Source organism: Ischnura elegans, chromosome 3 (genome assembly GCF_921293095.1).
Source record: "Ischnura elegans chromosome 3, ioIscEleg1.1, whole genome shotgun sequence".
NCBI classification, from domain to species: domain Eukaryota; kingdom Metazoa; phylum Arthropoda; class Insecta; order Odonata; family Coenagrionidae; genus Ischnura; species Ischnura elegans.
The window spans coordinates 134,893,997-134,917,580 of NC_060248.1; the positions used below are offsets into that span (position 1 = coordinate 134,893,997).

At 39.9% G+C, this 23,584-nt stretch overlaps 1 protein-coding gene across 1 annotated transcript in view; it reads right to left on the reverse strand.

Moving 5' to 3' along the window:
• Positions 1-8,607: 8,607 nt before the first annotated feature.
• Positions 8,608-23,584, reverse strand: part of LOC124155140 — a 65,899-nt gene continuing 50,922 nt past the window's right edge. Inside the window, exons 2-3 of the mRNA XM_046528863.1 lie at positions 13,109-14,187; positions 8,608-9,790 (exon numbers count right to left, since the gene is read on the reverse strand). Of these exons, the coding sequence (XP_046384819.1) occupies positions 9,670-9,790; positions 13,109-14,187 (1,200 nt within the window). The 3' untranslated portion in view covers positions 8,608-9,669. The remainder of the gene's footprint in view (positions 9,791-13,108; positions 14,188-23,584) is intronic.

Sequence of the window (23,584 nt, forward strand, 5' to 3'; positions counted from 1 at the left end):
AGACGTCATTGGCTGTGGAAAAATTATATTCAACGTTTTTGCTGATAAAATGGATTCAATAATTTTAAAAACTCATTTCTGGAAAACCATTGTTTCGTATCAATTTAAGTCGGAAGTATGATGCATCATGTCAAAGTATTTTTCGATTAATCTTGGTCACCTCGATAGCATAGCCTCATTTAATTTGTTTCTCTCCAATAAATCGGAACTCAGTCATTTATTTCAATAACTCAGGAGCTGTGAAAGTGATCAAAGACTGCAAAGATAAAAAGAGAAATTGCCTATCTAAAGGATTCCAATTTCTTTCCGGAGCTAATGCATCACAATGATACTTATCTTTTAGTAATTAACTATTTCCTCAGTCATCATATATCACAGTCACAGTTCTATAGGCACCAGAACATTCGTGTGTTATTTCCAACTGAGAGGTTAAGTAATGGTATCTTTTTCATTGAGGAAGTGTTGTGACTGATGGCCGGTAAATAATAAAGACGAGTCGATTGGGCGCTTGAATTCATCAAGCGGGTAATTAGGGGGGGTGGGAACATAGTTGTGTCACATGTTTCCGAGTCATGTGCCCATAAGTGGTTCAAAAAGCGAAAGAAACACTCAAAATATCGTTTCGACTGATTGAAATATGCGGGCAATACGCTCTAGGCATGGGCAAAAAATACCGGTATTCGGTAGTACCATAAAGGTTACCATAGAGAGCTCTATGGGTAGTACCGAATACTATTTTTTTTCTACTTTGGTAGTACCGGCCAGTATTTTTTTAGCGGTACTACCGGAGTATCGGTACTAGAAGTACCGGTATTTCGACGGCGCTGCCATCTTATGTGTTATCAATCAACTACCTACCCAGCTACTTCAACAATTGAGTGTTGATAATATATCAAGCGAAGAAGGCCATTTCCAAGAAATAAACACCAATTCACAATGATTTTGAGCAAGAAGTGTTTATTTATTAATTAATGCCAAGGATATTTCTCAATAAATCATAACAAGAGACAAGAAAATGTATATGTAGACTTATGCAATAAGTGCACAACTTTTATTTAAGCTCACTAAAAATAATACCATCTGTTTATTTTAATGTAAACTGATTATAGGCTAAGCTTGTTTACAATAGTCATCAACTAAAAATGTTCATCCGTTTCTTGGTTTTTTACATACAACCTATCAAGTGCACCACCAAAAGAAGACCAAATCAATTTTTCTCCTTAATTATTAAGATGTGTCCTCCTTCCTTAGTTTCTTTCTTGTTTTCTCATCATTTAACGGTACTTTTACATAATTGTGAGTTCGAGACAATAGGGAACTTGCATATATTTCAGATATAATCAATAGCCCAAAAATTATATAAAAATATATGTTTGCATACCTCGGTGAAAGTTTTTTTATTACTTTATGACGTGGTTTGCGATATTTAATGCATCAAAGTTCACGAGAATTTTCAAATCCGAGTGAGAAGCGAAAACGCCCGATGATTGGCTGGTAGAAAAGTGACGTCATAGTTCAGTACGAGGAGGCACGGCGGCACGGCCATAGTACTTGAATTGAATACATGCGAAGACGTGGTTATGATTCATTTATTGAAGTGCAGACGTATCGGAGTTGTTCATTGTGACTTCAGGGCTATTATTTGATCTATTTCTCCTCGATTGAAAGCGATATATTGCGTAAAGATGAAGGAATATGGTTATTCTTAGGCTAATCCTAGCAAGCTTTCTGTTACTGATTCCATCATGATAACAGGGTATTTTAGTGAAACTGTAGACTTCGTCGGCGCCGAAAGTCGATGCCGAGAAATGGAAAGGTAGCTGATGTGTATCTGAAATGTTTTATAGTTCATAACAAAGCGAGACTTGCGTATAATATTGGCGAAAGCGTATACTCATGTGAAATGTGTATTCTTTTGGCATTCCGGTAGAGAGTCTTATGGTGAACTTATTTCCACCTCGAAGTTGTCGATGATACTTTCAACTTAAAAATACCTTGCCTGGGGGGCGACAGGAAGCTCTGAGGAAGCCAGACTCTCAATGTTTCAATGTAGTAGCGATAATATAGACGAACTTCCAACACAATCTACCATCTTGTGACTCAAAAACACCGAAGCCACTTCCTATTCTGCCGAAAGAATCGGTCAACCGCACTTCGATCAATATAATAAACGCAACGTCTTCAGGTGTTAATAAGTTACTTTTGCAATGAAATCATTCCTAAATTAGCATTAAAATGTGAATTTTTTCCAAACAGAGAATTTAATACATTTTGGGAGCTTTTCTCACGATATATCTGAAACCTACTCTAAAGGCGAGCTCATCGTCATTGCGATCGGTTGTCACTTAAAAATTCCGTATCGGAAATCCTAGAGGGATGACCTTCGACGATGACCATGATCACCTGCACTCTCACTATCACTGGAACCCGTGGTGAAAATATCATCCCAATCCTATTTCTATTTGGTTTTAACTGGGGAAAGAGCAACATAGAACTGCACATTCTTTGGGCAACTTTGGGTTTGACTTTCCCTCAAACACCCCATTTCCCCTGTAGTGCACATTAGTCCTATCTTGGCCGATGGCCTGACAACCTTTAAATGGATCCTTGGCAGTGGCGCCGACTCCATGGGACTTGAGGGGGCCCGAGCCCCCTCAAAAATTCGTTATGGGTGTGAGAAAAAAATTGTCAGGCTTGTCGATTTTCTTCGGATTGTCCAGATATCGAGATTCGAGTTATCAGGGTTCTAATGTTGATCATATGATTCTTTTTAAATGCTTAAAAAACTTAAAATTCACTACTTATAAAATTTCCCGGGGCAAGATCCCCGGTTTGGGCCCCCCCAATATTTTTTGTAAGTCGGCGTCCCTGATCCTTGGCTTATCCTGACAACCAACTAAATGGAAATTGCTGATCCACACGTCTTCCTCTATCTCTATAGTTTCCAAATCAAGGACCGCGGAACGTTCCTCTTGTGACTCAACTTTTTCTGAAAAGCAAGCAACGGCGTAGAATAAAATCAAAGAATGCTGCGATTCATTTTTTGTGACCACCCCTGGATTCCATTCTTTTTCCATTTACAACTTCCTTTATCTTTCGGGGTAAACTATGGGACAAGATAATGTTTAAATATTTTCATTAATTTATAACAAAATAGAAGTTCTAAAAATACCCAAAAGCCATTTTATTAACCCGCACTGATGAGTGTAAATTAATGTGGAGGATGAATGCTGTAGACGTAGTAGTTTTCCTTAGGTTGAGTTGCAAAGTTCATGAAGTTGACAAAACGGCTAATTTTTCGGTGCGCGGAGTCATTTATTGCACTGGCCGTGTCTACATTTTTCAATTTTTTTGTAATAAAATAAATCAGAATTTAGGATAAAATTTCCGTTAAAATGACGTATAGTTCATTATTATAGCATGCAGTGAAGACAGGATATAAATTTGCAAAGTACAGCGGCACATCATTTTGACGCCGACAGTAGAAGAAAACGCTGTCTTCTTGGCTGGCACTCGAATGCATGAGGATCAACGTTGCTCTATATTTTCATATTTCCTCCCTTGATTTTAAACATCATGGAATTTTCTTTGTCCTTCCGTAACTGAAATTGAACAAGTGCCATAAATAATTTGAGTCCATCGTAACCATCGAGAAAAACCTATCTCGATTTTTGTTGTGAAGTTGAGTTTTTATTCTTCGGCGGCCGGATTATCGAAAAATCTCAGTTTCAAGTTATTCAGTCAATGAAATATGGAAATATCATTTATATTAAAGTTATCTTCGCTCACATAGCACACGGGTTTATCATTCCGTTTATTATACTCTTATTTTTCCGTAACGCTCATCCCGACAGACGGCATACATCGAGGCTTTTCTTCTAATTTCCTCCGTGGGAATGCAGACGAAAATTTTTCTGGGGTGTTATTGCACAGAGGAACAATGCACCACTTGTAATTTTTCCTTACTTCACCCATGTTCTCCTTTAAACGCAACGTGGCTCGTCCAAACCTGCAGTTACTGGCTTACTGGGCTTGGATCTTGGACTCCTACTGAACTATGACGTCACGGCCAAAGATTAGTGGGGGCGGTATTTTTTAGCCCGCGAAACTCGAGAGACTTTTGGGAGTCATTTTCTAGTGTATAAACTGAATTTTAAGCGGAAAAAAGTATATTGCGGTACTAAGTGTTTACTGTAGTATATCAGCATACTGTTTATAAAAAGTATGCAATTTCCCTATTGTTATCATTATTGATATAGAAGATATTTATTTACTCAAACAAGGCAAGAAAAGTAAAAGTTATATCGAACTCCACATATGTATTTCTTTAACTGAAATAAATGGAACAGCGACCTACACGTCACATTTTATTCGATCGCAGTATTTTAGCCATAACTAACACCAATTCTTGTTGTGTAAAATCATAAAATTAAATCAACATTATAGGGGCTTTTTCTAGGTAATCTTAGACTGAAACGTAAGCTCTGTGAATAAGAAAACTTTTCATTATAAGTTCGATACCTCCACTGCATAAACGCTCAACAATCGCCCACCGAAGCAAATCCGCTCATCTAGATAGGCCTTGTGGATTCGATTAGGTGGCCGATTGTTGAGCGTTTATGCAATGGAGGTATCGAGTTCTCTGCAGAAGACGTTCTAATGTTGGTCTCGAGTCCGAAAAAAACCGTTGGCTTTAGGAAAACAAGTCATCTGATAGAGTTCCCGAGAGAACTTTACACTTCATATACGTCAGGAAAACAGCAAAATTTAATGGTATGCACCAAAATCATTGCCTTTAAAAACTTCATAGCTATCACCCTTCTCACTATTAGATAATCTATCCTCCATGTATTTTTCCGATAAATTTTCGAAAAAAAAATCCAGTAAATGATTTTTTTTAGTGTATTCTTGCTGTATGTTACGCTAATTTGCCGAAATACCGGATAATTAGGGCAATAAAAGCGTTAAATCTTGACTTATTAACATATTTTATCAATTATGAAAGTACCGGTATACCGGTATTTTTTCGCCGGTACTACCGGGAGAGTACTATTATTGCTTTTTAATACTCATCACAAAAATACCGGTACTTTTTCAAGTCCCGCCCATGCCTAATACGCTCATTCACTGTCAACAATACTTAAGACCTTCTTAGTAACCACGGTGATCAATGCTTCGTGAAACCGTTTTGATATGAATGATTTACGCAATGTAGAAAAATATATAGTGTACGATAGATGAACTTATGAAATGTAGCCGATTTTTCTTATTTTAGCCCTTAACCTAGGATTGTATCACCTCCATTTTTGATTTTTAACGTTTGAATACAGCAGACTTAATGAAATTAAATACATCATTATTAGAAAATAAACGAACAGAGACTGATGAAATGATTATCCGAATAAATATGTCTCGAATAATGAAGTAATGTTCGGATTTCTCTGACGATGTATGTCTCTCAATGCTGTCATTTTTTTATATCTAAGGAAGGTTTATAACAACAAAACGCATTGATTACAATAAATATATTAATACGGTTATGAAACTTGAATTGGAGAAAGAACCGAAGAATGTTCAACTGTCCCCGTTGATGTTATATTCGGTAAGTAATAGCAGTTCGATATATTTTACAAAAACGTAGATTCGATATGTGTCAACTGGGAGCATAAAAAGCGAATATATTTCATTGGTGCAGCATGAACAATGCTTTAATAAACATATTCATAAAATTTCTTCGGTCTAACATCAATAGTAATAAAGATACGCAAATTAGCATATTTGCTACCATAATCATAACGAATTGTCAAGTATACTCACATGTGAAAATTTAAATTCACAATCCTATTGATTTATTTTCCCGTTAGGTCATCTACCCTATATTTCATGGTCAAATACGCCCGCGGATGTAAAATCGTGCATGTTATAGCAATTCGATATATTTTAAGAAAACGCTGAATCGATATATATGTAATGAGACACTACATGCAAAACATATAGAAGCACCCAAACGCAAAAATAGTTAAAATCCATTTGGCATAAAGCTGTTATGACTATATAAACAATTTAGACACCTTATTCCTCCCACATAAATTTTTAGACAGTCGTGTTATCCCGCATAATGATGTGGGACCAACCTAACAGAAGAACTTAATTGAAAACTTCAGAGGATTCAGCATTCCTGCTTGAGTCTCGTATACCCGAATTGGATGCATCCGCCAAATGACAATCAACCCAAACTTTTTTACCTTCAGGCTCTGAATAGTTTTTACCTCCCGATAAAACTTTATTTGCCAAGACAGCGGTGCAGCTAGAAACTGTTTTTCATATCGAATTTAAACACCGAACTGGGAAAAATACCACACCACAATGACAAGAGTGAGTAAAAAAAAAAGAAAAATACATTCTTTACATCTCAGGAAGTCAATCTCATTTGAAATTTCCACCTGGGATATGAAGAAAAGAATCGAGCTTTATCATTACGCCTATATGCACACTCATTAAAAGAGAAATGATTACGAGGATCCTGAGTAAGGGGTAGGTGCTGCCCACGCTTGAATTACCAGCATGCAACCCCAGAGAGGAATTTTTCAAGAACCTTACCTTACCTTTTAGATAAATGTTTTTCCGAGGCCAATAAAATTCTCTTTAACCAGTCTATACTTGAATGTCTGAAGATAATGAGTTGGCCATAATAGTTGAATGTATCCGTGTGGTTGTATCACTTTCATTGAATTCACAGAGGAAGAGACGAACAATCGAAATATCGCCACCATCATCAAAGGTCACCAATCCTAAGATTGGTTTAACGCAGTCCCCCACTCAAATCTCCCATCAGCCAATCCACAGAGCAGCCAAAACAGCTACGCAATTATTCTGGGATCGCTCTTTGCATCACATCCATGGTCTACCACTGCCGTTCCTCCCAACGATAACTTTCTTTCCCACACAACACAAAATATCTACTAGACATCTTCAAAATATCCAGAACGTCATTAGCTAATACCTAGAGAATACCTCGTAATATCTTCTAGACATTTTTTAGATTTCTGAACGTCCGCTTTTTTTATATCCAAAAGATATCTTGAGAAGGTACGTAATAGACATTCATTTTCAAATTGAACCGACTAGGAAAATTCAGGATAAATGACTCGAATAAAATATGTTTTGGTATAGCAAGAGTTTATTTTTCAACTGACAGCCTGCTGGTGGAGCAGGAGGTGATGGTAGGTTGTCTTTTGGGAATTTTTCATGAATATTGGAACCTCTCTGGCTCTCGCTGCTTTCTTATTGGGGCTTCATCCTCCGATTCCAAATTTGAAGATCCCAAAGCAGCATACAATTTCCTTTTAGATTTCTCAAAGGAGTCTGAAACGTTATAAATGACTATTGATTCAGTGTCTTGCGGTATAGATCTTGAAGAATTTTAAATGCAAATTTTTTCCAACATCACATATTGGTATTGTTATTATAAAATACTAATATTCAAAAAATAGTTCATTATTCGTCTATAATTAATAAAATAAAATTCTCTAAGGGAAGAAATTCTAAAGATGCAACCCGAGCCTCCCGCACCCCGTACTTAGCATTTTCTAACAGAGCTAATTTGGAGATTGAGTGCGACTTAAACATTGGCGACGTTTATGCCTTTCACATTCCCATCTCACGATGTCGAGGAGTATTCTTTGCTACGAGGTTAAGACGAGATGCTGTGCGATGCATAATATTGGTCCCAACAACATGCTTAAAACATTAAACATGAAAGATTACATACTTTTAGGAGCTACATAAGGCTATAGTTGCCCTGATTAAATAAAATTTTAAGGTTTTGGAATGGAAATAGATTTTTTCAAATATTTCCGCATTAGAACAAGAATCAGTTGTTCTAAGATACGGCGGGGAATGTCATCTTTAAGTTGAATTAATGCCAAAACCAAGAATGGAGCAGATGCAGCGACGTAAAGTGCGGTGAAGATAGATTGGTACACGTAGATTATTATGGTTCAGAAAATGTACGAGTGCATTGAGAGCAAGAGAGGGAACACAACGCAGGAAATTTAATAATTTTAAAGCCACACAAAAAGAGGCATAAAATGCCAGCATACAGTTCTATGGTTTATTAAAACAAATAACACCGACATGGAGGATATGTACATTTAGATTTTTTAAATATAAATAAACGAAAGGTGATGGAAAAGTATGAAATCGTCACATTTTCCACGCCTCTTGGATAACCACCATCGAAGGCTGAAAACACTTTGAACCAAACGATTCACTGGCAGACTGAAGATACTTGACATGACTTCAGAGTGCAAAACTGGTGATTGAGCTTCTACGGCCTCGGAACTGTAGAAAGGAAAATACTCAGATGGCCGCATAATTCTGCCACGGCTCGTCCACCTTGCAAGTCAAAATTGTCACTGCGTTGGTGTGCGGGAGGGGGAGCAATTCACCGCAGGGACCAAACACCGCCCTCTCAACCGGAAAGCCCAAAACACACACACATTATCTCACAACAAACATACAAAACAAGATCCTTTGTGGGGGCTGTAGGGACCTCCACTAAGGATTCTCGCTCCACAAAAAAAACCGGGAATCTTCACAGGATGGGCCTGTTAGGGATAGACAGTGATTTGTGGAAACACTCGCACTCAATAAGCAGTCACTCACACATTCACTCACCTACAGATGGCTTCAATCTTCCGGGGGAAAAAATTGCTCCAAAGAGAGCGTCGTCGGGGATCAGCAAGGGGACGAGGAACTACACGTATACGTATTTCGGCTACAAAGTAGCCCTCTTCTGCGTGCTGAAGGAAAACCAAATGCAATCACAACACGAGGCTGAAAGTGGAGGGGACGGGAGGACAACCTAAACATAAATAGGAAAGAGAATGTTGAAGATGAAGGGGCCAATTGAAGAATTATTTATAGAAAATTTTCCCCCTTTTAAGTGAATTTCTCCCCCTTCCCGCACACCAACACAATGACATTTTTGACTTGCGAGGTGGACGAGCCGTTTGAGATAATTATACGGACATCTGAGTATTTTCCTTTCTACATGACTTCAGAGGTTGCGTAAAACAAAGCCAAATAAATTTTCACTGCGAGTATGTCCTTCCAACTCCCGCATTCACTCGCGATTGATACAAACTGCTCGACACTTTGTTCCATTGCATGAGTTGCAGCTTCCGAATTCACGTAGAAATATGTCGAGCTACGAGTATCTTCAACAACTCCTAATACAAGTTTTTCTCTTCTTCTATGAGTCCTGTTTGATGGCTATATGTGGATACTTTCGTCCAAATGAATTTTACCACATTCTCTGTTACTGTAAGAATTTAGTTATTTACACTCGTGGACTTCGCCATGGGAACAGACTAAAAATGTCTTTACGCTACTCCTTGGCGACATCAACATGACAAAGAAATGATGACACCATGATAAAAAAACGCAGTTCGAGCGATATGCATAATTTTTAATTACCACTCTTTCATTTATGGACTATCTTTTAAAATAAATTAGCAAATAAATTAAACAACAACAACATTCTCTTTGATCCTTGCAGATGACGGTGAGAGAGCAGTGAGGAGAGAGCACCACTTTAGTTCATTTTGGAGGGCGTCGTCGTCGCGTAGTGGATGACGACATATTTGCACTGCACCCTCCAACCAATCAAGGCTTCCTCTGCCTGCGCTTGCACCGAATGGGGGCGCACTTGGGCCGATAGATGCCCGCTCGCCTCACGTTCTGCAGCTGGAGCTTGGCTTCCTTCGACACGAAAGACTCCAGGAATCTGCAAATACATATTGGCATCAGATTCGAAAGAAAAGTAGCTCACGTTAAAATGTAATCACAAAATGAAAAAACAATCATGGAACAACGATCTTCACATTTCAGCGCTTGGCTATTTTTTTCATTACATGCATATTGAGGGTGGTCAGAGATGAAAAAGAGGAGAGCAAACAAATTGCGAAAAATGGGGGAAAAGGAGGAAACCTGAAAAATAACGACAATTTCATAATTAAGAATAATGAAAATTGATTAGCACTATGCTTAAATATATTTTCCTGTGGATCTAATTTTACTGACACTTTTAACGGAAAACTCTAAAATCCATTAAATAATATGTTTAAATTGTAATTGATCATTATGAGTCCATTTACTTAAACAATATTTGATTATTACTCTCATCAGTCCACTGAGATGAAATAAGAGAAAGAGCCCTTTCTGCATTTGATTTGTGACCTGATATGCTGAAGAAATATTGGGAAATTTTGAGATCTGAATGGCTATCAACAGATTTACCATGTATATAATTATAATGACTGGAAAGGATGACGTTTTCCGATACTTAAAAAAAAACCGCCCGCACACCGGAAGAACATCGATTCGCATTCCGGATTGCGTCTGGTCACCCTAATTATTTACATTTTCTCAAATTTCTGAGCGAGTCAATTTGTAATCAAATTGCGGAATGCATGCATGTCTGAGTAACAATAAGAGAAGAACATTAAATCAGAGAGGGCATTTCGCTTGAAGTAAGTAAGTACTCAGTAATGTAGGAGAAATCTCTCGTCAGGACACTATGAATAAGCAATCAGAGGTGCTTTAATGGACCCCGTTATTCCTGGAAAATGGGAGAGAAATCATTAATGAAGAGAATCACTTTGGTGGCCCCAAAATTTAAGCTTTTATCTTAGAGGGAATATGAAAAGGATGTAGGTTAAGTCCACTTTTATTTAACTCGTACAACTATTTTCGACTCATTCATCTGTTATCTTCGGGTCCTCCTCATGGTTGTGGGTTAAGGGAGTTTTTTGCTTATTGTAAGCGTAAACAGGAGGAAAGAAAGGTGCAATTTGGAGAATATATGAAAGTAACGTATCAATAATTGTAAACAATGGAATAATGTTTGATCCCCGCTCCACAAGTGAAGCCTAAACCATAAATACTCTACACAGGATTCTCCTCTCCCATGGTTCCATTGATTCCCACCGGTCGCTATAAATAGCGGCGCTCCAGTCGCCAGGATACAAGTCAACATACCGATACCTCCACTGCAAAAACGCTCAACAATCGCCCACCGGATCAAATTCGCTCATCTGGTACTACTAGGGCTAGGCGGATTTGATTCAGTGGACGATTGTTGAGCATTTTTATATGTGGAGGTATCGAATTACGTACTAGCCCGCAAGAGATAAGCTACACGTTGAATGTAATCGTTTATTGCTCAAACTCAAGCTCAATTAATTGATATTAAGCTTAATTTCATATCTAATAGTTAAAAAAGGAATAAAACATTTACAAGTGAAATCTACTCCCTTTCAAACGATATACAAGTACTTGTAAATGTGTTCTAGTGGTTACGTTGCTGGAATACCATTATGAAGTACCTACCATTGCAGTAAAGTTTTCTCGGGTTTCACACCGGGTCAGGTCCTCCATTTCTTCTTCCAACGTTTCGATGAACAACTCGCCCATCGTCTTCAGGGATTCAGGAATCCAATCAAATGAATCATTGGATTCCTGAATCCCTGAAGACGATGGGCGAGTTGTTCATCGAAACGTTGGTAGGAGAAATGGAGAACCTGACCCGGTGTGAAACCCGAGAAAATTTCACTGCAATTGTTCGCCGGGAAAAAAAAACAAAAATTATATGAAGTACCATGTTCGATTCCCATCTGCATTACTTTTTTCACTACTTCCTTCCACTTTTTCTTTTGCAGAAACCTACAATTCAAAATTATATTCATGATTTTCACTGAAAATTTTAATTCTGTGCGTGGAAATGTTTTTGTACACTTTCGACGCCTGAAGTTTTTCCATTTATCATGTGGAAGCTTCCTATGAATTATTTCATTTTCGTGTCGCAATACGACACATTATTAAGATATACATTCATTTGGTTCCCTTTCATGTTGCAATATAATATTGTGGAATTATTCTTACCATTCATGCCTAGTTTTCGAATCGGATTTCGTTATTAGTTGAACTTTCAACTCCTGCGGAGTAGGAAAAATCATAACCGGAAAATCTATATTCTATGACGATTAAAATTGATAACTCTCTTGATGGAAAAAGCAAAATTTACCAACAAGGCGCCTCTCTGGAGCCTCTTGTTATATCAGTGACAGCTCTCTGAGTGAAAAAAATGGTTGACTGTCCCCAACTCCGGAGGAATAACTCATTCCCTCCCTGGCTCGCTCTATCTGGAGTTCTACGGTTTTTTTCCAACGACTTGAAAACTAGGTTTGAATTCTAAGATTCCACACAGCCGTATTGCAATATAAAAGGAATCAAAGTGTAATTCGTGCGTAGGTTTCCGCGGCGTTGTTCACGATGACTGCTAATTTTCGGGTTCTCCAGCCGCGTCTGTCGTTTATGGTTGACTACAGTTTCAGAAGCCATCCTGCTTCCGTCTTCAGGTCGAAGGTGAGAAGTTTTGATTTTTTGCCGTCTAATATAGCACTGGCCGATCTCCCCCTGTGCGCTGATTGGTCAGTACTCTCTTCCACACGTTGCTGATTGGGTAGCCATTGTCCCTGTTAATATTTTGTGTTTTGTGAATTTCAATTGCTTCCCTGATTTGCCTTGGGTAGTAGCGACTCTCTTTTGCCACTATCTCCGCTTTTTAGAAATCAATTGATCAACTGTTGTCAACCATAAACAACAGACGCGGTTGGAGAACCCGAAAATTAGCAGTCATCATGAATCAAAGTGCATTGGTATCTTAAGAATGCGTCGTGTTGCGACAAGGAAATAATTAATTCAAAGAGAAAATTTGGGAAAATATCGTCTAAAGTTTTTCCTGTATCCGCTTCTGCTTCATCACCACCCATTAAAACTGTCTTCCTCAATCAATCCTATTAGATTGCTATTTGTACGTTCGTCCAATTGGGTTTACCGCATTCTCAGTATATTGCGAATGTGGTTAATTACACACGCGGACGTCACAATAGGATTAAAAAACGAGTCACTCGACGTTGCTTCCAAGCAACATCGACAAGAAAAAGAAATGATGACACTAAGAAAAAAACACAAGGCAATAAGCATATTTCAGCACTTTCACTCAATGTGTATGGACAGTCTTATGAAATAATTAGCATATTACCTGATGGGTTTGTCGTGCAACTGGAACTTGCGAAGTACCCTCCCAAGTTCGCAAGCGATCCTCAGATCGCAGTCCTTCCCGTCTATGGATTCCATCACGACCCTCGTCAGACTCGTCAAGTCGTCTGGAGCGAGTCTGGACAGCAGCCCTATGCCGCTCGATCTCAGGAAACCGATTTTCGGCAGGAACAACATGGAGAACATGAAGGCCATCGACATGCCGATGAAAGCCGTCATCGCCACGAACAGCGGCTCCACTTTGGTGTTCACGCCCGTGCTTCCGTTCCCGTCTCCGTTCCCGTCTCCGTTCCCGTCCCCGTTCCCGTCCCCGTTCCCGTCCCCGCCCCCGTTCTGCCCCTTGTTGCCGTCGTCACCGCCCCCCTTGGGGAACTGTTTGATCGGGTAGTAGTAATAGTAGTAGCCGGGCATGGAGCCCACGTTCGGCTCTCCTAGGCCATCCGTGTTCGCCGGGAACTGGGACAGGTCGAGGTCGGTGCCTTTCTGCAGGGCGGATTGGTACAGGGCCTTGAGTTCCTCCTTGGATATGGGAGGCGGGGCAGGGACGTCCTGGTACGATTGCGGCGGCTGCTGCTGCTGCTGGTCAGCATTCTGCTTGTAGATCACCTCGGTGTGGGAGTGAGTGTTGCTCGAAGTCTGGCCGTAAATCCCGGCGTCGGCGTGAGGGTACACCGGACTCTGGCCCCCGTAGACCGGTTGTGACTGTGGTTGGGCCTGTTGCTGCTGCTGCGCGTACACGGGGGTCTTGTGCTGGCTCTGAATCATCTGCGCGTGCTTGCCGTGGTCTATTTCGATCCTGATCCTCTCGAGAGCGGATGCGGTCGGACCCGAGGCGTCGAATTGGCTGAGTTCCGGCCCTTCACGCACCACCCCGGCCTCGATGTTGTCCTCGGGGGAGGTGAAGTCCGCCTTGGAGGAGAAGGACGCGTGCGGATCGTGCGAGAAGTGGAACATGGCCGACCTCAGGAACTCGGCGGCTTCCGGGGACGCCGTTGTCCCTCTGGGCATCCCTGTGGATGCCAGAGCGCAGAAGAGCAGGGCGAGCGCGAGCCGCAGGTCCATCTGGAATCAAAGGATGCAATGAATATTAGATACATGACCAGCGGTCAGAGCCCCCGCAGTTACATATAGAGTACTGCACTACAGTCCAACCGGCGACAGTTGTCCGATGACAGTTCAAAAGGAGAGCCATCACGGTTTGCAGCCAATCGCTGTTCCCCAAATGCACCTCACACAGTCATACGACGTTGCCACATGCATATGAAGTACTGAAATAAGCCTGTGCCACCAAAGCAAGCCCTTCCTTCGAATCTCCAAAACAATTCCTTTGGGTCCTTCACGCTCGTCTTCCCTTCCGGCTCCTTTCTTCAAGGAACCCTTTTGTTTACATGTGAGGTCGGCTTTTCCCTCTCTCACCTGGCAACCGTGCCCCCTACCCCAAACTAGACCCTTCTAAAAGTCATCGGACAACTCTCGGCGGCCGAACTGTAATTTGAAATCTTCTGCTCACGAAAAGTCATCTGCGCATCACTTTCATGATGATAAATGTCGGAGTACAGTGATATATAGGTATTTTCCCACTCCATAATTCTCTTGCGACTCCCAAAGAGTATTCTTGTCGGTAATTTAGCCATCCTTTCTTTCCCAAGTTAAATCTACTGCTCATTTTTATTATGACCTAAGAATTCAATCTTTTGGTGTTGATTGGAGAGACTTGCAACACACTCAAATTGCATTTAACACTATGACGAAATATGTGCATTTAAAATTCACTTTTCTGGTAACCTACATATCGGGTATGTTCATTTTATAGTGCTAAAACCTCTTTTATGAACTGGTATCTCACAACCTATTTTGCGACAATTTCTAGTTTTTGCCTCTGAATAATATTCAATGATTAGATTGTTTCGGAGGAACATAAGCGATACATATTTACCTGGATAGGTATTTTTTGCTGAAAGAAATATAATTGTAATATTTCATTCCATCGAACCCTAAAAGGAGTAATTAATCAAAAGTTCGAGAAGTATTCTACTGCAACCAGGAATCAAAGATTTGATCGCTAAGTCCACGGCAAAGACAAAAGCGAAGCAGCCGTGAAGAGCCTTTGACAGAACGAACGCGGGCAGAAAGGACAGAAGACACGCAGCTTCACAATCACATGCAATTGATGCCCGCCCTGATGGGGAGGCATTGAAAGGCAAGAGAGAAGGACGAAACGCAGAAAAACGAACGATGCTCCGATCGAATGCGAGAAGAGTTTCACGACATATCACTGTACATTCTTCAGTCTTGTGGCTTCTTTAAGCCGAAGTATGCGAAATGAAAAAGTAAGCACGCTTAGTTTCATGCAAATCTTCACTCTTAACATCATATATATTTGGAAAACGACACATACAAATGACTTGGAAAATCAAAAATTTGTTTAATTATAAGTACAGTAGTTCTAACCGAGATGCTCGTATCCCCATCCCCCGGTTAAATATCAATTAATGACAATAAGACAGTGTAACTGCTTAAAGATTTTAACCGGGGGATGGGGATACGAGCATCTCGGTAAGAACTACTGTACCTATAATTAAACAAATTTTTGATTTTCCATACATACAGTGTTTATTCATTGCATCACCATCATGATCATTGCAAAATGAAATCAAGGAACAAAACTTTGTAAGGTTCACTATTATAGATGCTAGTATAATAGTGAACCTTACAAAGTTTTATTCCTTGATTTCCAATATGGAGAGGTGTCACTAAGTCAAGCCTGAAGTAATCAGTTATAAATTACAAAATGAGCTTAGCTAACAAATGTATTTGCCGTACTACGGTGGCATGCAGAACAATGTTTTCCAGTAATCAAGGCGAGGGAAGGCTCTGACAGTCGCAATAATCAAATTATAGCAAAATACATTCCATCACTTTAATTTATTTTTATACATTTCCAGTCGGGGGAGGGGGGGAGCAGGGTGGGGACAGGGCCGGGCCTTCATTCAATGTGGTCACATTAGACGAAATAATCATTAATCTAGGCAAAACAGTTATCTGCTGCTCGATAGACCTTTCGCTGACGTCACAAGCGATATGGGCACGTCGGAGTGGGGAACGAGTTATTGAACGGTACACACAAACGGTTGAGATTCTAGCTCGCCCATCCCACTCACTGCAGGCCACCGCTGCCATCCGACGCCACGCTCTGTGCTCGCAAGATTTGTGACGAGTTCACTCGCAACATTTCAAAAATGGAGGACAGCACTAAAAGACAGCTAGGCATAAAAATTCCAGCAATCCTATTTGCGCCGCCCGCGATCCTATTCAGCAAACAGCGGCGGAGGGTCGTTGGACAATGTTAGCGGATCACCACCGAAAAAAATCTGTCGCAAACAATTATTAAATGCTTAAATTTCTACCCATATACATTATACATATTTATCGAAATTATTGCGTGTTAACTTTTGTATTAATAGATATTGAATGGAATTAATTGGAAATTTGGGAAAGTCTGGCGGGCAGGAAAGGCAGACAAGCCGTCGGCTTAGCAGGACTTCATAATGTTTGCCTTAAGAAAAAAATAATCTTTGGATTTAAATACACTTTTCGTGCACACATATATCCTATAGTTTAATCTGTGAATTGCATACCCTGAAAATAAAATAATCACAATCTAAAGAAACGAACAAAATAAATACTTTGACTTAATTTGCAATCTAAACGCAATTATTTACAGAATTGTGACAGCAAGAAGTAACGCCTTAAAATTGAAGCGACTCCCACGCCTCGGATAATAATTGGTTTCAGAAAATGAATTCCGCTACCAAATTATTGCGAGTTCCAAAAACAATCCATATTGATTACAAATTATTTACCGTTGAATGGATTGGTTTATTAATGCAGTCTGTCAATGATTTCGACATATTCCATTTTCTACGATGAAACTTCCTCTTCATCTCGGCCAACTCTTCTCTCTCCATCCCGTTTTCGACTTCGCGTTGGCCAAGAAGAATTTCCTTCCTTCCATCCCCTCCACGCAGGTCCCCCTCCTAATATTTATCAAGTACAACTCGTTATAAAGTAAGTATTTGGTAATTTTTTAAATGATGTTCGAATCCGAGTGCGCTTACATCAGAGATGTTCAGCAGCGATCGTTAGGAGAGGGCGTGAGAATCGGCGATTGGGAATTGGGTCGGAGGATCAGCAGAGCAGGAGCATAACGGAGCGACGGCCTTCAACTTCCAACGGGCACTTGATGCAAATTGGCCAAACACTCGACTCACGCTCCCTCCTATGGTACACGCACTCTTTTTTATTTTGGAAGACATTCTTCTGGGTTATTTGAAAATGGTACAAGAGGGAATAGTTTTGTATCCAACAGGTGTGCTTCTTTCCAGTCAGTTGGTGAGAATGATGACAAAATATTATTAACATAAACGTGTGGCCTTCCAGAGGCGGTAAGCTAATTAATATGTACTTACTACATATTTGCCCACGTCAACAATCTATGCTATAATCAAATGGTAACAGCATCCTTCTTCCACCTATATTAAATATATTTACGTTTTTCGGGATGGGTTTGATGACCTTTGCCGGGAGATCGTTCCACTTTACCACTGATTTATACAGGAACTAAAAATTCGATCCTTTGTGATCGGCTCTCTATCTTAAACTGGTGATCATTTTATCCAACAAAGTTTGGCTTTCCTTCCCGAGATCTCACTATGCCCTCTGCCCCCTTCTGCTCCCCATATCATCCCACACTTTACTACTACTACTCCTTTTCCTCCTTTGCTTCAACCTTCCCCATCCTGACCTTTCCTCCGCAGCCTTGCTGCTGCCCATGAGATTTCTCATTACGTAATGCAGCATTTTTAACGCCTTTTTTTAATTCCTCTTTCAGTACCCATGCATGCTGATTTCAGTTTTAGTTTATCCCACCCCTAGCAAATGCAGAATAGAGAGAAGAATTTTGTGCTTCTTCTGATTAATTTTTTGCATCTAAATTTTTAATATAATTAATAATAACATAAAATCAATTTCCCATTCAATTTTCAACCCAACCATCCGATCTCGACATGAACAACGGCATCTTAGCCTCCTACCTCGCCATTTAAACAGCGGCTATTTTTATCTGTAAGTCGGAGGAGACCACTGAAAAGTTGCAAATAACACTGACATCATTCAAAGAAAAAATATTTCTCAAAGTTTTCCACGTATCCATCAAACTTTAAAAAAAAAAGTGGTCATCACATTTTCGTACACAATTACACCGGCCTTGCAGAGTAAACAAACAAATTGCTTACTTATTGTAAGAGCAATACAATTCAAATTTATACACAATTGGCAAAGATTGTACTTTTATTTTTAAGATAAAAAAGATCGCTAAAGGCAAGACAATATCAGACTTCAGTTATCACCGATAATTTTACGTAGTGTGTACCAGGGAAATAGATCCTTCTGATTGAGGTCAAAGTCATTCGAAGAACATGCATGTGTTAATCACGATTAATTAAGAGAATGAGCCGGATTATCTAAATCGGACGGCTTTCAAATTTCAATCGGGATGATGGTCATCGCCTGAGCAATGCGTGCATGCATTTTCTCATTATATTTACGACACGATATTTCCATTCTACTCTGATTAACGTGTTTCTTTGAACGACTTTAACTAACATTTTGAATAAAAAGGTGTAAAAAGCTTCATTAACCATCATTATCGATTGAAAGATAACTATGATAATTACATAGAGTTATTTACTGTTCTCACCAAATATTATCAGCCAAAATAATATTATGCAAGAGAGTGACCCCATAAGATCAAACACAAAAACAGCCCACTAATTTCAGACAGATGACAGTCGAATTTCGGTGTTCCGCGCCGCATGTCCTGGACGTCCTGGAGGTCATTGAGCCGAGAACTTCCGGATTCTAATTCGCCGCCGCTAAAAACGTCTCGCGCCAACCGGTTTTCTTCTTCCAACAAATTTTCCGTCCGCGACACTTTCCAATTGCATGGATAGGACCCACAAACACACAAACTTTTGGGCAGCGTGCCTTCTCGAGAAGCACGCTTCGTGACCCCGTAAAAGTATCGTGCCCACTCAAATAAAACGGAATGACTCACGCCGAGTATTGGCCGCGACGGACTAAAATCACCGCACCAGTATCCTGCTGGTGTTCGTCCAATTTGAACAGTGGCCCACTCGCCCTCACCTCCAAATCCTAAAGGTACTGACTGAACCAATTGACTTGAAATTCTGCACATGCTTAGAGAATGTGACGATAAACATCAATGTTGGATTTTGAAACCCAAATAAACAGCACATCATCCAAGTACGCTGAAAGAAACTTGATTGCAGGTGGAGATTTCAACTATGGATTGGGACAAGTATAGCTTCATTTCTGGTGGGAGGGATAAAGTGATTTGCGAGGCTTTATTTCACACTTTTACATCAAATTCATTGTTTCAAATTGCATCCGTACCAAACATAGGAGGAAGTATTCTTGATTTATTAGCGAAACATATACATCATCAGGTAATAAACGTGAGCACCGTCGAAGGAATAAGTGACCATAGGGTAGTAACTGCAAAGTTTTCTCTGAATACTGCTGAAAATTTTAAAAAAGAACGTAAAGTTTTCATTTTTAAAACAGCTGATTTTGATGTGTTTAAGAGTCGTCTGAAAAATGCTTTCGCAGCTTTTCAAGAATCAATAATAAAGTAAAATATAGTGGGTACTTGGAAAGCTTTTGTTCGCTCATGACTTCGGGAATAAATAGCTACATCCCTAGTAAAACAAAAAAAGAAGAAAGCGAACCGAGATGGTATGGTATTTATCCGTTAATGAACGCAAGTTAATATTTTAAAAAAATATAGGTTGTCCAAAGCCGACACGAGGAAGCGTTCAGGAATGCACTCACGAATTTTAAAAGAAAAACACTACAAACACTACACTACAAAAAAGTAGAGCAGTTACGGCATAACTCAAAAGCATTTTGGTCTTATGTTAGGGAAGTTCAAAGTAAACGATCCACCGTTTTTTTCGCTGAGAAACGACAATGGAGATGTGTTGACAAACAGTTCAGATTAAGCCTATTTATTAAAATCCTACTTCGAGACCGTTTTCACCGAGCTTCCTGAGAACTCTTCCGAGACATTTGACAATCTCTGCATACGAAAGATGCCGCCTATTGAAATTAGTACGCACGGAATAGAAAATATATTGAAATCGCTCAGTCCAAATAAATCACCTGGTCCAGACGAAATCCCTTCTCGCGTATGTAGAGAACTAGCCTCAGAAATTGCCCCCCACTTGCAGTTAATATTCAGTAAATCCATCAAGCAACACGGAGTACCTAATGACTGGAAAATTGCTAATGTAACACCAATATTTAAAAGTGGAGACAAGGAACAGCCATCTAATTACAGGCCGATATCTTTAACGTCCATCTTATGCAAAGTCCTTGAAAATATCGTAACCAGCTCAGTAATGAAACACCTAGACGTGCAAAACTTTTCTGAGGAGAACTCAACGTGGATTCAGGAAAAGTAGATCATGCGAAACCCAGGTAGCGGAATGCGTTCACGAATTTTAAAAGAAAAACACTAGTAGAGCAGTTACAGGATAACCCAAAAGCATTTTGGTCATATGTTAGGGAAGTTCAAGGTAAACGATCTACCGTATGTTCGCTGAGAAACGACAATGGAGATGTGTTGACAAGAAGTTACGATAAAGCCAATTTATTAAATTCCTACTTTAAGAGCGTGTTCACGGAGCCTTCCGAAAACTCACCCGGGACCGATGACAATCCCTGTATTCATAAGATGCCAGCTATTGACATTAGTACGCTCGGAATAGAAAATATATTGAAATCGCTTAGTCCAAATAAATCACCTGGTCCAGACGAAATCCCTTCTCGCGTATATAAAGAACTAGCCTCAGAACTTGCCCCCTACTTGCAGTTAATATTCAGTAAATCCATCAAGCAACACGAAGTACCTAATGACTGGAAAATCGCTAATGTAACGCCTATATTTAAAAGTGGAGACAAGGAACAGCCATCTAATTACAGGCCGATATCTTTAACGTCCATCTCTTGCAAAGTCCTTGAACACATCGTAGTCAGCTCGGTAATGAAACACCTAGACGCGCAAAACTTATTAATGGGAAATCAACATGGATTCAGGAAAAGCAGATCGTGCGAAACTCAGTTAGCGCTTTTCGCCCACGATATTTTAGTCTCCGGGGAAGACAACATTCCAGTAGACGCGATTTTTCTTGATTTCAAAAAGGCATTTGATAAAGTACCCCACGGAAAGTTAATATTAAAACTGAAATCTTATGGTCTAGACGAAGATGTCATTTCCTGGATTAGAGAATTTTTGAGCGACCGCGTCCAAAGAGTAGTATTAGACGGTGCAGTCTCCAATGAGGTTAGAGTGACTTCTGGCGTTCCTCAGGGTAGTGTCATTGGCCCACTCCTATTCCTTCTTTATATAAACGACATTGGCGAAGTAGTGCAGAGTAAGTTACGATTATTTGCAGACGACGCTGTAGTTTACAGAGAAATTCGTTCCAGCAAAGATATAGATGAACTAACGAATGACCTTGCTGCTATCCAAGCTTGGTGCGATGCTTGGCAGTTAGAATTAAATTTGGAAAAATGCGTCGTAATGAATTTCTGGAAGAAGAATAACTCCCTACAGCGTAACTATGTCATTCGGGGCGCGCAGTTAAAGGCAGTTGAATCTGTGAAATATCTAGGGGTTAGACTCAATAATGATCTATCGTGGAATAAACATATTCGAGAAATAACCGGTCAAGCTAATCGTAAAATGGGTTTTGTCAAAAGAATATTAGGAAAGTGCGACGACAAAGTGAGAGAAATTAGCTACTTTTCCCTCGTTAGACCACATTTGGAATACGCTGCCAGTGTTTGGGACCCTCATGAAAAAGGCTTAATAACAGAGTTAGAACGCGTGCAAAGAAGAGCTGCCAGGTATGTGAAAGGTCGTTACGATAGTCTTGTTAGTGTAACTGACCTCTTACATAAACTCGGATGGGAATCTCTGTCGGACCGTAGATTGAAAAATAGACTAAACCTTTTGGATAAATTCAAGAGCAGTGTCTTTTCTGACGAAGTTAACCATATCTTGCGGACGCCAACGTACTACGGAAGATCAGATCATATAAATAAAATAAGAGAGATAGATTGCAGAACAGACAGATTCCGAATGTCATTTTTTCCACGATCAATAAGAGATTATAACGGCAGCAATAGAACGCGTAAATAGATTGCATGACTTGTAGTGTAGCCTACTAACCTATGTAAAACTTACTGCATGTTTCTGAATTTCTATTCTATATTCTATTTCTAACAGCATATAGTAGTATAGTTTGTTATTATACGGGACGTTTCTTGGACGGTGTGGTGTGCATGTGGGAGTCCAAATGCATGCTGCATGCTGGTGATTGATCACCCCCTGCCAAACACCCTAGAGGTGGCTCGCAGGGTAATTTGTAGATGTAGATGTAGCGCTTTTCGCCCACGATATTTTAGTCTCCGGAGAGGACAACATTCCAGTATACGCGATTTTTCTTGATTTCGAAAAGGCATTTGATAAAGTACCCCACGGAAAGTTAATAATAAAACTGAAATCTTACGGCCTAGATGAAGATGTCATTTCCTAGATAGGAGAACTTTTGAGCGACCGCGTGCAAAGAGTAGTATTAGACGGTGCACTCTCCAACGAGGTTAGAGTTACTTCTGGCGTCCCTCAGGGTAGTGTCATAGGCCCACTCCTATTCTTCCTTTATATAAACGACTTTGGTGAAGTAGTACACAGTAAGCTACGATTATTTGCAGACGACGCTGTAGTTTACAGGGGAATCCGTTGAAGCGAAGATAGGGATGAACTAACGAATGACCTTGCTGCTATCTAAGCGTGGTGCGATGCATGGTAGAGAGAATTAAACTTGAAAAAAATGCGTCGTAATGAATTTCTGGAAGAAGAATAACTCCCTACAACGTAGCTATATAATTCGGGGTACCCAATTAGAGACTGTTGAATCGGTGAAATATCTAGGAGTTCGACTCAATAATGATCTATCGTGGAATAAACATATTCGAGAAATAACCGGTCAAGCTAATGGTGAAATGGGTTTTGTCAAAAGAATATTAGGAAAGTGCGATCGCAAAGTAGATAAATTAGCTACTTCTCCATCGTTAGACCCCATGTAGCTCCTAGTTAGACCATACGCTGCCAGAGTTTGTGATCCTCGTGAAAAAGGCTTAACCTGGGAAAGGGCGCGCGGTGTATATATCACCCCATGGTTCTCCTTTATTCAATAAGAATATTTATTAGTATCAATTGAATTCGCTGGACCTATTTAAAAAAATAACAAAACATAACTGTGTCATTCCAAGTAAAGAGAAAAAAAATATTTTATTTGGGGTGGCGATGACA